The following is an 18177-nucleotide window of genomic DNA, read 5'->3' on the forward strand; positions in this document are numbered from 1 at the left end:
AAAAGGGGAATTATGTGCTTACAAAATCATTGGAAGGGCTGAGGGCTGAAGGAGTGGAAGTAAAAAGTGAAAGAAAGTAAATGCTCCAGGACAGTCAAATCACAGCACTGCAACTGGGATCCTGTGGCCAGGAAATAGCAGAAAATTATGCCAAATCACAGCTGCTTCAAACTTGAAGACATAAGACCAGAGTGTGGCTTTTGCAAAAACTCCCATCTGCCATAACACATGTGTTAGCGTACCATGGCTGCTAAAGAGAATTGGCCTCCGCATTCCAGATTTTGCACAGGGTATCTCGCTGAAGAAACCTCAATTACTTCTAGAACCAGAAGAGAGTCTGGGAAATAATTTTTAGCCTTCCAGTCCCTTGATTTATGGAAAGGCAGACACAGAAGAATATGGAAATGAATGTTGAGTGCATAGGACAATAATTATCTTAAGACAATGCTAATAATGCACTGAATACAAAGTGTCCTCATCTATTGTAGGAATACTATTACCTGCTCCTGTGCGTTTGCACTAGAACTTTGAAATACCGCCAAGTGGTGCATAGCAGCCGGACTGAGTGGACATGTCCCCAGTAAACACTAGTAACTGTGCCAAGTTTGTTTATGGATAGCAATTAGTAACCCTTAATAACTCAGTAGATTACTAGTAATTAGTTCTAATTACCATGTGAAAATGAGTCTTTGGATTTGAGCATCATTTAACCATAAGAACAGAAGAAAGAGCTTGACTCCGAAGTCAGGAAATCCTCATGACTATCAATAGGCCATGAATTATACTTTGAGCAGCATTGACCCGAGCGGTGGTTCTCAAGTTGGTGTACATCAGAATGGCCTAGAGAGCTAGTAAAGAACACAGCTACCCTGGCTCATTCAAGTAGGTTTCTGGCCTTTTAATTTTTTATAATTTTCTCAGACAATTCTGATACCAGCCATAGTCTGAGAACCACTGAACTGATAAATTTGAAAGGTTTAAGTTAAATTATAGAGAGTCTTGAAAATTGAAGCTACAGAATTGTACAGAGAGGAGGTTCCAAGTTTTGTGGAGCCTAAAGTTTAAATGATTTTAGGTACTTTACTTAAAAGAATACAAAGTTATGAATAAAGAATTAGATACAAAAGTGAATATTTGCTTAGAATGAAAAACAAAACATCGAAAACTTAGATTCTGATCCCTTTTCTCTTTAGGTAAGTTATCATAAATACTTACCTGGCAGAGCTTTCTGACTACAGCCTGGCCTCCCTCCTACCCAGCATTCACCTGTTTAACTCCCAGTATTTACCCTTGAAGCTTGGGTTCATTAGTTTCACTGTCAAATTACTTCTGGTTTGAGTCTTCCCCTGACCTTTCCAACTCTGGTCCATCCCATACACCACTGTTAGAGTCCCCTGTCCCTCTTTGGATACAGTTAGAAGCTTGTTATCATTGTCTAAGAATTACTCAGTGGGTGCTTGGGTTAAGACAGGGGCATTACTCTTTTGAAGCAGGACAGAAAGCATCTTTCAATTTTGAGACTCCTGTGTTACCAAAACCTAACCTGTAGTGTGTAGTCCAATCATAGCTCCCCCGATTACTAACTGTGTGACCTTGCACAAGTTACTTAACTGCTCTTTCCTTGTCTATAAAACGGGGATTAAAATCACATCTCCCTCACAAGGGTTGCTGTGAAGATTAAACAAGAGAATGCATGAGACGTGCTTATCACAGGACCTATAGTATAGTCAGTGGTCAATTTATCTGTAATTATTATCTCAGAGTAAATACATACAGCAGAATAATACATATTTAACATTTAATTATTTGTGCTAATGAAAGCAAGCAGTAGATTTATCAATCTAGAATAAAGATAGCTAATCATTTTAATTTGGCCTTACATTATCATTACCAATGTGTTTATTTTCCTAATTAAGCTTTTATTTAGGTCAGTATTTTTTGAGCGATGCCCACTGATTTCCCAGAGTTCCTTGGTCTTTCCTCAGACCACCACCCAGACCTCAGCCAAAGAACCTCTGCATTGATCTGCTTTATATTTGGGCTTCTAAACATGTTTTCCCTAAAAAATAAGGATTCTTCAGCTAACACAGATTTTAAATAATTTGCAACTCCAGTGTATCGTGTGGGGAAAAGGAGGCCCAGGAATGTTATTGTATTCATTGTGATGGAGAAACTCATTAAAACTTGCTGGGATCATTCAAATTTGTCTGATTATATTAGTTAGACAGTGTCTGTTTTCCTCCCAGGGGCATAAGCCTGGAAAAAAAAACCAGCACAACTACTTTTTCTTTCCTCAGATTTACATTTCTCAAGTACAGTGTTCCATTTAACAAGATCTATTTCACCACATCACTGTGTGGTTTTTCCTGCCTTTCTCCACCCTCTCCACCTTCATTTCACACTGTAAGTAGGCCTGGAGATAGATGCTTGAAACAGTCTCCACGGCAACTGGGCCTGGTACCAATAAGGTCATGGCTGTGTTTTCCATTCTCCTACCTGTAAGCTTCACAACAGTTGCCTTCTTGCAGCAAAGATTGTATCCTACTTCTGACCATCTGTCTCACACAGGCAACCAGCCAGGCACACAGGGTACAGACAGTATACAAGGCTCAGTATATACTCATCATCACTATGAGAAAAGCTTGAAGCTGAGTCATTCATGTCTTTTTTTTTTTATGTCAATCTTTTTTAAAATTAAATTTAATATTTTATTAAATTTATTGTGGTGACATTGATTAATAAAATTACATAGGTTTAAAGTGTACAATTCAATAAATATCATCTGTATATTGTACTGTGTATTCACTACCAATGTCATATTCCCTTCCATCGCTATATAAATATTGCACCCCCTTTACACATATTTGCCTTCTCCCCTCTCCCTTTCCCTCTGGTAACCGCTAAACTGTTGTCTGTGTCTATGAGTATGTGTTTGTCTTGTTCATTTGTTGCTTTCAGTTTTATATACCACATGTGAGTGAAATCATACGGTTCTCAACTTTTTCTATTTGGCTTATTTTGCTTACCATGATAATCTCGAGATCCATCCATGTTGTCACAAATGGCAGCATTTCATCTTTTCTTGAAAATGTTCAAGAAAAGTAATGTTCTGGTGTATATATGTGTCGCATCTTCTTTATTCAATCATCTATCAAAGGACACTTCAGTTGTTTCCATGTCTTGGCCACCGTGAATAGTGTTGCAATGAACATTGGGGTTCAAATATCTTTATGGATAAATGTCTTCAAATTTTGGGGGTAGATACCCAGATGAGGGATTTCTGGGTCATATGGTAACTCTACTCTTAATTTTTTGAAGAACCCTCATACTGTTTTCCATAGTGTCTGTACCAATTTACGTTCTCACCAGCAGTGTATGAGGGGGTACCTTTTCCCCCACAACCTCTTCAACACTTGTTACTTGTCTTGTTGATAATAGCCATTCTTACAGCTGTGAAGTGGTATCTGATTGTAGTTTTGATTTGCATTTTGCTAATAACTAGCGAAGTTGAGCATCTTCTCACATGTTTGTTGGCCATTTGTATGTCTTCTTGGGAGAAGTGTCCGTTCAGGTCCTCTGCCCATTTTTTAAATGAATTGTTCTGTTGTTGTTGTTGAGTTGTATGAGTTCTTTTTTTAAATATTTTATATTTTTCAATTAGAGTTGACATACACTATTATATTAGTTTCAGGTATGCAACATAGTGATTAGACATTTATATAAATTATGAAGTGATCACCCCAATAAATCTAGTACCCCATCTGACACCATACATAATTATTACAATATTATTGATTATATTCCTTATGCTATACTTTACATCCCCATGACTATTTTGTAACTACCAATTTGTACTTTTTAATCCCTTCCCTTTTTTTACCCATCCCCCCAACACTTTCCCATCTGGCAGCCCTCAAAATGTTCTCTGTATCTATGAGTTTGTTTCTGTTTTGTTCGTTTATTTTGTTCTTTAGGTTCCACATGTAAATGAAATCATATAACATTTGTCTTTCTCTGTCTTACTTACTGCACTCAGCACAATACCCCGTAGGTCTATCCCTGTTGTTGCAGATGGCAAGATTTCATTCATTCATCATTCATTCATTCATTCATTCATTCATTATGACTGAGTAATATTCTATTGTCTATGTGTACCACCTGTTCTTTATCCATTCATCCATTGATGGACACCCAGGTTGCTTCTATATCTTGACTATTGTAAATAATGCTGCAATGTACATATGGATGCACATAATCTTCAAAGTAGTATTTAGGGTTTCTTCAGATAAATAACCCAGAAGTGGGATTACGGGGTCCTTCTTTATCTCTTGTTATAAAGTCTTTGTTTTAAAGTCTATTTTGTCTGGTATAAGCATTGCTACCCCAGATTTTTTTTTTTTCATTTCAATTTTCATGAAATTCCTTTTTCTATCTCTTTCAGTCTGTGTGTCTTTTGATCTAAAGTATCTTTTATAGGCAGCATACATAAGGGTCTCAGAAGTGGGACTATGGGGTCCTTCTTTATCTCTTGTTATAAAGTCTTTGTTTTAAAGTCTATTTTGTCTGGTATAAGCATTTCTACCCCAGATTTTTTTTTTTTCATTTCAATTTTCATGAAATTCCTTTTTCTATCTCTTTCAGTCTGTGTGTCTTTTGATCTAAAGTATCTTTTATAGGCAGCATACATAAGGGTCTTGTTTTCTTATCCATTCAGCCACCCTATTTTTTGGTTGGAGCATTTGATTCTTTTTCATTTGTAGTACTTGTTGATAGATATATAGTTATTGCCATTTTATTATTCTTATTGTTGATACTTTTTTTCCTTCTTCTTAAAGAAGTGCCTTCAACATTTCCCGTAATATGGCTTGGTGCTGATGAACTCCTTTAGCTTCTTCTTGTCTGGGAAGCTCTTTATCTGTCCTTTGATTCTAAATGATAGCTTTGTTGGGTGGAGTGAGTACTCTTGATCCTTGCTTTTTATCACTTCGAATATTTCGTGCCAATCTCTTCTGGCCTGCAAAGTTTCTGTTGAGAAATCAGGTGACAAAGTTTCTGTTGTGAAATCAGTCTCTTGAGAGTTCCCTTGTAGGTAACTAATTGCTTTTCTTTTGCTCCTTTTAAGATTCATTCTCTCTTTGTCTTTAAGGCATTTTAATTATGATGTATTTTGGTGTGGGCCTCTCGTTTGGGTTCATCTCGTTTGAGACTCTCTGCCCTTCCTGGGCTTGCATGTCTATTTCTTTCACCAGGTTAGGAAAGTTTTTTGTCATTATTTCTTCAAATAGCTTTTCAATTTTTTGTTCTCTCTCTTCTCCTTCTGGTATCCCTCCGATGCGAATGTTATTATACCTGATGTTGTCCCAGAGGCCCCTTAAACTAGTCTCATTTGGGGAGCTGGGGATTCTTTTTTCTCATTGCTGTTCTGATTGGGTGTTTTTTGCTACCTTACCTCCTAAATTGCTGATTTGATCCTCTGCTTCATCTAACCTACTATTGATTCCCTCTAATGTATTCTTCATTTCAGTTATTGTATCCTTCATTTCTAACTGGTTCTTTTCTATGTTTTTGAGCTCCATTTTTATTTTTTCTATCTCTTTATTAGAGTTCTCACTGAGTTCATCTACTCTTGCCCTAAGTTCCTTGAGCATCCTTATAACCAGTGTTTTGAACTCTGCATCTGGTAGATTTGTCTCTATTTTGTTTAGTTCTTTTTCTGGATCTTTGTCCTGTTCTTTCATGTGGGACATGTTTCTTCGTCTCCCCATTTTGGCTGCCTCCCTCTGTTTGATTCTATGTATTAGGTAGGGCTCCCAAGTCTCCCAGTCTTAGTAGAGTGGCTTTATGCAATAGGTGTCCTGTGGAGCCCAGTGGTGCAGTCTTCCCTGGTCACTTGAGGCAGGGACTCAAGGTGTGTCCCTTGTATGGGTTGTGTGTGCTCTCCTGTTATAATTAAGCCTTGGTTGCTGTTTGCACATTGATGGGAAGAATTGACCCTTGGACTCATTGGTTGTGAGGATTGGCCAGTGAGGGGCTAACCCTACAGAGTAGGATTCATGTTAGCAGGGATCTGGTGCCTGCCAGTCTGCCCTTAAGGTGTGTCCTCCTCAGATGCAGCCCTAGGTGGTACTCCAGCTCTGGCTCCAGTGGAAGCTGGCCAGTGGGTGTGCTGGCCCAAGGGTCCTTTGGGAGGGGCCCAGCTGCAGGCCAAGTTAAGCTGCAACATTCGCACCTGGCAAGAGTGTAGAGTCTTTGCACTAAGCAGTTCACAGATGGCTGCCATCCATGCTGGCCTTAGAGGTGCCTCGAGAGGCCAAGCCAGGAACTGAGGCTAGCTGCTGCTAGTGCTAGGCTCGGGGCTGCTCAACAAGAGGTATGGGACATGCTGAAGCCGATGCTGCTACTCTGGGTTTTATGAGCCTTTGAGAGATTTTAGGAAAGTCCACAGCGTGAGCCAAGACAGGTCATTTGTATGGGAAAAACCACTGGAGGCAGCTTGGGTGGGCCCGCAAGTTGGGAGGGATGGGTCTCAGGGAATTACCTGGGTGGAGTGACCTGTATTATCCAGGTCTATGGAGACTCAGATATGGTGGCCCCCTGAGTCTGTAGGGCAGGACTGGGGAAGGCTCAACAAAAGAAGAAAGGATACAGCCAGCACGTCTATCTGGGAGAAAGTAGCCCCTCCAGCCCTTGCCCTGAAGCCAGACAACTTAGTTCCTTCCTGTATGTTCCCAACAGTCCTTGAGCAGATGCTTCAGCACTTGAGCTCAAAGTAAGTGAGTCTGTCACCGAGTAAGTCCATGCACAGGCCCTTTAAGAGAAACGTCTGTGACTGTAGCCTTTTGTCTCATTCAGCCATAATCTCTGCTGGTTTTCACAACCAGGGGTTGTGGGTACTTCTCTTCTTGGCACTGGATCCCTAGTCTGGGCAGCCCAGAGTGGAGCCAGGACCCCTTGCTCCTCCTGAGAGGACCTCTGCAGCCAAGATAACCCTCCCAATTCTCAACTGCCACACGCAGTTGTAGAATCGGCCCATAAAGAGTCTCTGCCACTCCTACCAGTCTGGAGGAGGCCTCTTCTGTATGTCCCCAGTTATGGGACTTCTGTTCAGCCAGACCTCAGGTGACTTCCAATTATGATCATTCTGTAGTTTTGTTGTAATTTTGATGTGATTGTGAGAGGAAGCCAGCACAACATCTGCCTTCTACACCATCACTCATGTCATCTTAAGAGGAGATGAACAGCTCTCTCACTAGAATGGCAGAATTCTCTTGCAAAGCAGATCTTTTGGGCAGACATATCCACATCAGAGAATAAGGATTTTATCAGCAAGGCTGTGTAAGGGGCACCTCTCTGGGCTTCTGCAGCATGATTCCAGGAGCCAAGTCACTAAAGAAAGGCCAATCTTTCCTGCCTATTCTTTTGACTCAGCATCGTAGATGTCCATCCATCCTTTTATCTATCAGCCATCTATCCATCCGCTATTTTCAAGTACAGCACACACACAGAAATACAGGTGGCTGACAATCCTTGAGTGCATACTCTGTGTCCAGCACTGTGCTAACTGGGGCCTATACGTGATCTCATTTAATTCTCAATTCTATGCATTTAGGAATTATCACAAATCCTGTTTTACTCATAGGGAAACTCTCAGAAAATTAAATCACTTTCTCAACATCAACGACTAAGATTATAGCAGCCACCCTCCCATACTCACTTCTATTCCATTTAACTGCTATACCCCATTCCTCAAAAACCCGATCCTAACTAGCTCAAGGCAGATCAGAAACCTGACCTGAAAATCTATTATGTGGTTATAGTAGTTATCTATTTCCAATCTAATCTCAGCTTCTTTTCCTATGAAAAATTGATACATAAGAATATGGATGCCAGGATATACGCCATAAATGCATTATAGCATTGTATTAGTTTCCCTTTGGCTGCTATAGCAAATTACAGAAATTTAGTGGTGTAAAACAACACAAATTTATTATATTACAAATTCTGGATTCCAGGTGTCCAAAATGGGTCTTACTGTGCTAAAATCAAGGTGGCAGCAGGGCTGGGTTTCTTCTGGAGGCTCTAAGGGAGAATCTGTCTTCGTACCTCTTCTAACTCCTGGCCCCTGTCTCCTCCATCTTCAAAGCCAGCAAAGACTGATCAAGTCTTACTACTGTGGCACCGCTCTGATGCTCGTTCTCCTGCATCCTTCCACAGTTAAGGACCGTTATGGTTTCATTGGGCCCACCTGTATAATCCAAGATACTCTATTTTGAGATCAGCTGATGAGCAACCTTATACCTTAATTCTCCTTTGCCATGTGACATAACATTCACAAGTTTCATGAATTAGAACATGGGTATCTTGTAAGTGTGTGTGGCGGCTGGGGCGGGGGGTTGCGTTATTCTGCCTACCTCATGCATATATCAGAAAGCAGAGTAAAAAACAGAAGAAACATGACAGTTCCTTAAAGCATACAACTATGACCATATTTAATTATCCTTGATAATCCAAAAACCCAACAACAGAAATGTAGTCTCACAGTAATTTGGCAGTTTTAATGTGTGAAATAATGGTGTTAATTTTGCTGTCCTGGTCCTGAAGTTTGTCTGTGTACTCTTGTTTTCAGCTTATTGACAGCAAAGAAATAAAGCACCTGAATGTCCAGTGGCTCCGAGCACAGTTGGGCATTGTGTCCCAGGAGCCTATCCTTTTCGACTGCAGCATTGGCGAGAACATTGCCTACGGAGACAATAGCCGGGTCGTGTCACAGGAAGAGATTGAGCGGGCTGCCAAGGAGGCCAACATACACCACTTCATTGAAACATTGCCTGATGTAAGTCTCTCCAAATTAGGAGCCCAGGAGCCCATGGCAGTCTTCCTGGCATATAGTCTGATTTCTACAGGACTGATTTACCGAAGGTCAAGAGAAATGAGCAACCACAACACACACACACCTAAATACAAGCATCTGGCCACACTTTCTATGCCCACTCGGTTATGTTTACCTGATCCACCTGACTGTCCCTATGAACAAGCCTGACCTAAAATTAGTACATATGTCTGGGAGACCTTTCCCTTCAAGTCTAAGTGCAGGGCCTGTAGAAGCAGCATGATCCTCTCTCCTCATTTCTCTCCCAACCATTCTTCTGTCTCCCTGAAGCTCTTCTCCAAGCCTCAAACCTCCCTCTGAGGAGTCAGGCCAGGGAACTGGACCCATGCAAGAAAGAAGGTTCTCTCTAAACATGGCTGAGCCATTGGAGTGACTGTGATGGCATGTAATCTCTCACCATGGCACATTCCATGGGTCCCAAGCTCTGCTTATAGGGTTGATTATTGAAACCTTTCCTGGGCTATTGTCCCATGGCTGTCCTCTGCATTCCTCCTAGGAAGTTAGATAAACAGAACCTCTCACCCTCTCTTATGTGCCTTTGGCCCTATATTTTGAAATGGATCTAAACTTCCTCCCCCAATTTTCACCAGTTATGTTCTTTATTATAAGGAAGTGCCCCCTAAAAAATAAAGCCCAGTAGCCTCAAACCAGTAGGCAAGGCTATCTCATGGACATGAGATGGTAATACCAGGTGGCCCTAACTCATTCCTAAGATTTCCTTTTTCTTAGGCTCTTTTTTGGATAACTGCTGCCACCGAATGAGAGGCCCCAAGAGGAGGCATTGTCGCCCTTCCTTCCTTTAACGTTCTAGCTCAACTATGAACAATTAGCCCCCCAAGGATAGAAAAATTTAAAATATGGCTTCGATCCCCTTTACTAAAGACAAGGTCAGTGTTCTCAAATTATGGGCATGGACCACCAACACCAGCACATCAGCACCGCCTGGGAACTTGTGAGAAATGTAGATTTTCAGGCCCTACCCCATACCTGCTGAATCAGAAACTTCGGACGTGGAGTCCACCCGTCTGTGTTTTAATAGCTCAGGTAATGCTCACACAGGCTAAAGTGTGAGGACCACTGGTCTAGGGGTTGACAAAAACATAGTGAGTAACTATTTCCTAGCTTAGTAAATGCACCTTGCCCATCTGGCATTTGTCTACAACTGGGACCCTACCTTTCTGGGCTCCTGATCTCATTCTATCACACAAAGCATACCTGTAGACTTTGTGATTCTTTTCCTCAGTGTCTAGACAAGGAAAGACAAGGCAAACCCCTTGTCTTGTTTCCTGTCTAAAGATCCACTTCTTTCCCTGAGTGATTCGTACTAGGATTTACCTCACCCTTCTAGTTACCTCCTTCCTTCAGGGTTAGAGCCCTGTCTTTACCTCCCTCAATAGGCTTGATACTTTATCAGTGCAACCCAGGCACCTCTACACTCACATGGGACATAGTGCTCTTGCCTCCCAGGCAGAGGTAGCCCTGGGCTAGAGCCAGTCCCAAGCATATGCTGGAACCTCCCCTGGAGTCTTCTTATTCCATCTGCAGGTGGAGACCTCAGTCTGAGTGCCATAGAACTAAGATTGCCAGATATAGCAAATAAAAATAGGCAATGCTATATAGAACAAGAATTTTACAGTCAAACACTGGGTGTCAGAATCAGAGCCTACAGTTGACTAAAATTTTAGCCTGGCAAGCACCTGAAAATAATGATAATATTGTTTTCTAGGTTACACGTGCTATCACATCCCATTTTGGCTTTCTCCTACATAACTTCTTAATTCCTGTCCCTGTCATCATATTGAATAGTTAGTGACAGTTATCTACTGTGGCAACAGTATGTTAAAATTTGGGGGGAGAACTCTAAAAAAAATAATAAAAGGAGAGTTCATCTTTTAAAGTTATGTATCAAAATAGAATTCTTTAACATCCACTAAAATGGGCTGAAATGTTAGAGACAGCTTTATAAAAACACTCACATGCTGGCCAAAAGGCTAACATCCCAAGAATTTCTTCCCTTCTTCACTTTAAAATAATGTGGAGAGCGTCACCTGCTGGTTATAAATAAAATGAACTTTACTTATTTTATTATGCATAGCCTGTTCAAATCAAATTTGCTTCTTCCTACCAATCTTTGTCTGAAATATGAAACCAGAGACTAACATTGCAGCAATATTCTTCTTCATGAACATGCTGACTTGTTTACACTAAAACATAACTTAAGACACAAGTATCTATTTTCAAGAAAAGAGATAAAACCTGCCATTTAGAGCTATGTTTTTGTTTGATTTTCTATGAACCTATTCTTAACTTGAAACCAAAACTTTTTTTGTACATATGGAAGTGGTTATCCTATTTTCTGTAAGCAAACTCTTTTTTAGAACTTTGGTTCTACTTTCATAATAACTAAACCCTATTTGCAGAAATATAACACTAGAGTAGGAGACAAAGGAACCCAGCTCTCCGGTGGCCAGAAACAGCGCATTGCAATAGCACGTGCCCTTGTTAGACGGCCTCAAATTTTGCTTTTGGATGAAGCTACATCAGCTCTAGATACAGAAAGTGAAAAGGTAAGAATTTAAATTGGACTCATTCACACTCAAATCAGTTGTAGTTGAAAGGTTTAAATTTATGTTTCTATCTTCCACAGTAGAAAACGAAATTTAGCCAGATATGTTGATTGTTACTTATTTCACCTTTCAGTAGAATTTAAACACTTTCTGTAGCTGTTGCTAAAGAGAACTAAGATAAAATGAGGCAAATTAGTCTTATAGCATTTATGCTCTGAAAACAGCCCTGGATCACTTTGTATTGACCTAAGATGCTGTAGTCAAGAGACATAGTTTCGTTTCTACTGGCGTTTTCTCCTCAGCAACTATATAAAAAAGTGGATGGCAGTACAATATTAAAAGCTAACTGTACTTTAAGATAAATATTAGAAATCATTTTCAGTTTGGGAAAAGTTGAGTATTTAGTTATCCGAATGAAAAACTAATCCTGAGATGTTCCCTATCTTAAAAATGCCAAAATATAGGGAGGCTGTGTTGATCTGTGCTTGGTCTTCCTGAATTTGCTGTAGAGCTGCACCAGAGGGCTGCTTTGAAGGATGTTCTGAGGCTAGGTACACCAATAAACCTTTTAAAATGGTTGATGGGCTGTATTTATTGTAATAACTTTGAGAATAGATAACTCAGAACTGATTCAAATTAAGATTCAATTATCTTCTGATATGACAAATCCTTTGCTTTGAATAGCTGTTATATTTCACTGATACCATTGTTAAAGAAGGACCTATTGTTGGATAAATTATTTTTGAGACTTATTGTGGAAGAGGAATTAAAGAGAGAGGACTATTTTAATTAGAATTAATTTACATGATTACTGAACAGGTTGTCCAAGAAGCCCTTGACAGAGCCAGAGAAGGCCGCACCTGCATTGTGATCGCTCACCGCCTGTCCACCATCCAGAATGCAGACTTAATAGTGGTGTTTCAGAATGGCAAAATCAAGGAGCACAGCGTACATCAACAGCTGCTGGCGCAGAAAGGCATCTATTTTTCCATGGTCAGCGTCCAGGCTGGAGCCAAACGCTAGTGAACTGTGACCATATGAGCTGTTAAATATTTTCTAATATTTGTGTTAAAATATGGCATTTAATCAAAGTTAAAAAGTGAGCACTTACTGGAAAACTATGTAGAGTTACCTGTTTAATATTTCCCAACACAAGATCATTCCCCCAAGTTCAGAGTCTTCAGAGACTTTGTAATTAAAGGAACCGGAAGGATCATCATCAGATGGAATAAAATAAAAGTTTTAATTGTAATAGAAAACTTATAGAATGATTCAAAGTAGATTTTGTTAATAAAGTGTATAACTTTTGTTTATATTTGCTTATTTGGACTGTAATTGCCTTGCTAAAAGATTATAGAAGTAGCAATATTTGCATAAAGTGCATACAATAAAACTAAACTTTTATATGACTGGGGCCATCTTGTCTGAAATACCTGTAAATATGTCACCTCCCAGTTGGAATATTGAAGATTACATATGCATTTTTTAAAAAAGGCTCTTTTAAAAACTCCCATTAATTTTTGTGGGAATGGTTAAATAATGTAAATACTTCCTATTCCACATGTCTTTTCACACTGGATTCTAAAGAACCATCTACCTTCATTCTTCTTGGACTTGACCCTGCTGATCTTTGCATTAACACATTATGATGGCTCTCAAGCTGACCACACAGATCTATACCAAGATTTGGGGGGGTTGGAGTGGGGCAGAAGATGCACAATTGTGAAATGTACACTTTGATATACATTAAATATTTTGCATTGCTCTTATTAAGGGCTCTTACAAGATTTTAATATTTTTGTACTTTAGAAAATACAATCATTCCTTTTTTTTGTTTGTTCTGATAATGAATCACTTTTCCCCAGTAATTGATCTTTCCCAAAGATGATCTTTCTAGTGGCAGATGTTTAAGATGTGCCATAACTTTAAATACAGCATCATGCAAACATGATGAAAAAAATATATATATCACAAAGAATGATACTATGACTCAAAAAAAAAAATCCAAAAAGCACTATAAACAAGATCGAAGAGCAAAAGCTGAGAGCAATATTTGTTATATTTGTTATAAACAGTTGATACCCTTAATACATGAAGAATTTTAAAAGGAAAAAAATGCCATCACCTCCAAAGAAAAGTAGACAAAGAACATGGTCAGGTAATTCCCAAAGAAGAAATAGATAAGAAAAAAAGTGCACAATCTCAAAGAAATGCATATTAAAAGTAACATCAGCCTCATGGTGAAAAAATCTTTTGTTTGCTCTCAACAACAATAATTTGGCATCCATCCACAAACAAAAGTGCCTTTTGGGGGGCTGTGGAATTCAGCACCATATGCTCAAGGACCTGAGGAGAGTCTTTCCCACTGTGTGTCGGGTAATTGGCATATAGATCTTGGTCCTGGCTGTGGACCCTGGAGTAGCCTGTGAACTGCCTTCAGCCCCTCTTGGCCTAGGTCTGGAAGCCGCTGCAAAACACTGTCTTAGCCAAAAACCACTGAACAAGAGAGTGTTCATAGAAGTCCAGTTTCAGAAGAAAAATTTGTGCATATCATTGGAGAGAAAAAAATATGAGTTTAGATGCATTGGAGAGGATAAAAGGAACAGTTTGACTTGACTCACACTATCCCTCCCCTAAAGTAACACAGCTTAGAGCCAAGAGGGATCTCAGCCTGTGATTTTTCTAATGGGGAAAGTAAGAGCTTGCGAGTGAGGATCTGATCTCCCCAGCTTTGGGGGATTGCTAAAGAAGCTCATTTCTCTCTTGCCCCATCCAGAGTACTAAATTGTGAGCTGCATGGCTAGGGGAGGGAAGAAACTGGAAGAGTGGCAGATAGGACTCAGAGGGCATGAAAAGTATGCGGAGCCTACTAACTGCATTGTGAACTCTACCAAAGAGCCCGCCCACAAGCTGCTGAGAACACCTCAGCTGCAGATCTCTTCAAATGGCCCACAGGCACCCCAAGTGCTCCATGCGCCTCAATCATATACACCTCCTGACTCCTGTGGCCATTGCTCTGTGTGTGCTCCCAATGGTGGTGGCAAGTGCAAGATCAATCAGACAGCTTGTGAGCACTCACAAAAGACTATCCCAGGTCTGCAGGCCAGGGAGAGACCACAAACTTGAGTTTTAGTGCCACCTTTGGAAAAACAAAAAGGAGGCAGTTAGTGCATGACCTGGTGCATTGCAGGACCTAGAGAAAGCATACCAGCTTAAGAGCTCTGACACACGAAGGAGGAAGAAGAGTGGATCATATCTTTTCATAGAAGGTCTGAGAAACCTTCATAATCATTAGCAGGGCTTATGGAAGATATTTATCTCCTGAAGCCAGTTAACAAAGACTGCAGGAGATGACTGACTTCAAATGGATCAACAGCAATGCAAAACTTTAAGGAACATGATAAATCAAGGAAACATGATACCAACAAAGGATGACAATAATCTTTCAGTAACCAACCCCAGACATGGAGATCTGTGATTTATTTGATAAAGAATTCAAAATAGCTGTTTTAAGAAAACTCAATGGGCTACAAGAAAACACAGGAAGATAATTCAACAAAATCAGGAAAACAAAATGAAAAGTTTAACAAAGAGATGGAAAATATGTAAAAGGACCCAAACAAATTCTGAAAAATACAGTGAATGAAATAAAAAATGTAATGGAGAGTATCAACAGCAGAATAGATCAATCAGAAGACAGGAACTTTGAAATTATCCAATCAGAGGAGAACAAAAGAAAAAGAATGGAAAAAAATGAAGAAAGCCTATGTGATCTATGGAATACCATCAAAAGAACCAGTTTGTGAATTATTGGAGTTCCAGAAGGAGAAGAGAGAGAAAAGAGAGGTAGAAAGGTTATTTAAAGAAATAATGGTTGTTTTAAAAAAAATGGGGAGAGATTTGAATTTCCAAGTTCATGTACCTCATAGATCCCCAAATTGAATCACCTTAGAGAGATCACATCCAAGACACATTATAATAAAACTCAAAAATTGTAGACAAAGAATCCTAAAAGCATCAAGGAGGGGAACAAAGCATATAACTTACAAGGGAATCCCCACAACTCTATCAGTGAATTTCTCTGCAGAAACTTTACATGCCAGAAGAGAGAAAGATGATATATTTAAAGTGCTGAAAGAAAAATAACTGCCAACCAAGAATACTCTGTCTCACAAAGTTGTCCTTCAGAAATGGAGAGAAATGAGGAACATGAGGGAATTCATCACCACTAGACCTGCCTTATAAGAAATGCCAAAAGGGGTTCTGCAAGCTGAAATGAAAGGATAATAATTAGTAACATTAGAACATATGAAAATATGTAACATAATGGTAAAGCTAAGTATATAGTAAACTTCAGAATGCTCTAATATTGTAATGTGTTGGTATGTTAATCATTTAACTTTAGTATAAAATTTAAAGGACAAGAGTATTAAAATAAGTATAACTACAATAATTTGTTAATATACAATATAAAAGAGGTAAATTGTGACGTCAAAAACAAAAAGGGGTATAAAAGGTTAGGTTTTTTTGTATGAAATTGATATTATTAGTGTAAAATAGACTTTTATATCTGTAAGATGTTTTTTGTAAGCCTCATGGTAAACACAAAGCAAAAACCTACAGTAGATTCAAAAAAAACAAAAAGAAGGGAATTGAAGCATACCACTACAGAATATCATCAATTCACAAAGGAAGGCAGCAACAGAGGAAGAAAGGAATGAGAACTACAAAATGTCAGAGAAGAATGAATAAGATGGTATTAGTAAGTTTTTACCTATTAATAATCACTCTAAATGTAAGTCGATTAAATTCTCCAACTGACATAGAGTGGCTGGATGGATAACAGAACAAGACTTAAATATATGCTGCCTACAAGAGACTTACCTCAGCTTTAAGGGCAAGCATAGATCTAAAGTGAGGGGATGCAAAAAGATATTCCATGCGAGTGGAAACCAAAAGAACAGAGACAACAACACTTAGACAAAATAGACTTTAAGTCAAATATGGTAACAAGACAAAGAAGGTCATTATATCATGATAAAGAAGATAGCAAATACTAAGAAGTTTAAAGGGAGAAATAGACAACAACACTATATTGAAGCGGACTTCAATTTTTCACCTTCAAGAATGGATAAAGGGAAATTCTGGGAAACATGGTGGAGTGAGAGACGTCCTCAGATCTCTCCCCTTGAAATAACAATAAGCTGAACATCTAAAACTCAACAAAAAACACCCAAACTGCACACCAGCAAGTCTGAGCATGGGATCTGCGCATAAGAGCTATCACAGGTCAGAACCCCGGATGTCGGGCGGTGGACTGGGAGAAATAAAGAAGTTACCTCTTGCAGCCTCCAGAGCTCCCTGCAGGAGGAAGAGGAGAGGGAAAGGTGTGGTGACTTCCCTGAATAGCCTGCTTAGAACTGCTGTGAGTTCCACGCAGCTGACAGCAGAGCCCAGTTATCAGGGCAGAAGGCAGAGAAGCAGGACAGTACAGCAGAGAAACAACAGTTGATTTTACCAGCCCTGGTGGCAGAACCAAGGCTGAGCCACAGCCCCCAGCTCTGAGCCCAGAGGGCCCCTCCCCCCATACCCTCAGAGATCGAGCACTGCGGAGCCCCAGGGGAATTTGAACAAACACTGCCCAGACTGTTGCTGACACTGACAGGGACTGAAACTGAGGGTAGCGAGTGTGATTAAATATCTACAAGAAAATGTAAAACAAATTATTAAGGCTTTATATAAAGCAGGGATCCAAAAGACTTAGATGCCACCTCCTGGACACCAAAAGAAAAGCGCCTTCTTTGCAGCAGGCTAAAGAGAGACCTTTATATAATAAATCTTTTCTTTCTGGAAAAACAGCAGACTATACTTCCATTGATGCCCAGGCGGAGAAATAGTCCATTAAACAACATAAATAACCAAGGTGACAAGGCATCTCAGAAAGAAAGAAAAATCTCCAGAAAATGAGCTTACAGACATAAAATGTGCGACTTAAATGACAGAGAATTCAGGATGGTACTTCTGAAAAATATCAGTGAGTTCCTAAACGAGTCATATCAACAATTTCAGGAATTGTGAAAACACCTAGATGAGCAAAGCAAGGAGATTGAAACCCTCAAAAAGACTAGAATAGATCTTCTGAGGATAAAAAAAAACACACTGCAAGAGTTGAAAATTGAAATAGCAATCTTGGGAAATAGAGTTTACCAAATGGAGGAAAATATCAGTGATATCAAAGACGGAAATCTAGAAATAAATCAGAAGGAAGAAGAGAGAAACCAAAAAATGAAATAATGAAAGAGAAATACAATGACTAACTGATACCATCAGGAGAGGAAACATAAAAATAATAGGCATTAATGAAGGCGAGGAAAAGGAGCAGGGACTAGAAGGCATTTTCAGACAAATAGTTGATGAGAATTTCCCAAATCTAAGGAATGAGCTGGAGCTTGGAATTCAAGAAGTCAACAGAACACCCAATTATCTAAGCCCAAAAAGGCCTTCGCCAAGACACATTGTATTAAAGTTATCGAAAATCAACGATAAAGATAGAATTCTCAGGGCAGCCACGGAGAAGAAAACAGTAACTTATAAAAGAAAACCCATTAGATTATCCACGGACTTCTCAGTGCAAACCTTACATGCCAGAAAGGAATGGAATCAAATATTTAAACTATTAAGTGAAAGGAACTACCAGCCTAGAATAACATATCTATCACC

General features: G+C 39.5%; 1 protein-coding gene across 2 annotated transcripts in view; it reads left to right on the forward strand.

The window, feature by feature from the left end:
* ABCB1 (ATP binding cassette subfamily B member 1) overlaps positions 1-12866 on the forward strand; it is an 88891-nt gene extending 76025 nt beyond the window's left edge. For both annotated transcript variants that reach the window (XM_006925721.3, XM_025042184.1), the window contains 3 exons: positions 8627-8833; positions 11311-11457; positions 12277-12866. In XM_006925721.3, coding sequence (XP_006925783.1) covers positions 8627-8833; positions 11311-11457; positions 12277-12480 — 558 coding nt within the window. In that variant the 3' untranslated portion in view covers positions 12481-12866. The remainder of the gene's footprint in view (positions 1-8626; positions 8834-11310; positions 11458-12276) is intronic.
* Positions 12867-18177: the final 5311 nt, after the last annotated feature.

This window comes from Pteropus alecto, unplaced genomic scaffold (genome assembly GCF_000325575.1).
Source record: "Pteropus alecto unplaced genomic scaffold, ASM32557v1 scaffold69, whole genome shotgun sequence".
Classification (NCBI taxonomy): domain Eukaryota; kingdom Metazoa; phylum Chordata; class Mammalia; order Chiroptera; family Pteropodidae; genus Pteropus; species Pteropus alecto.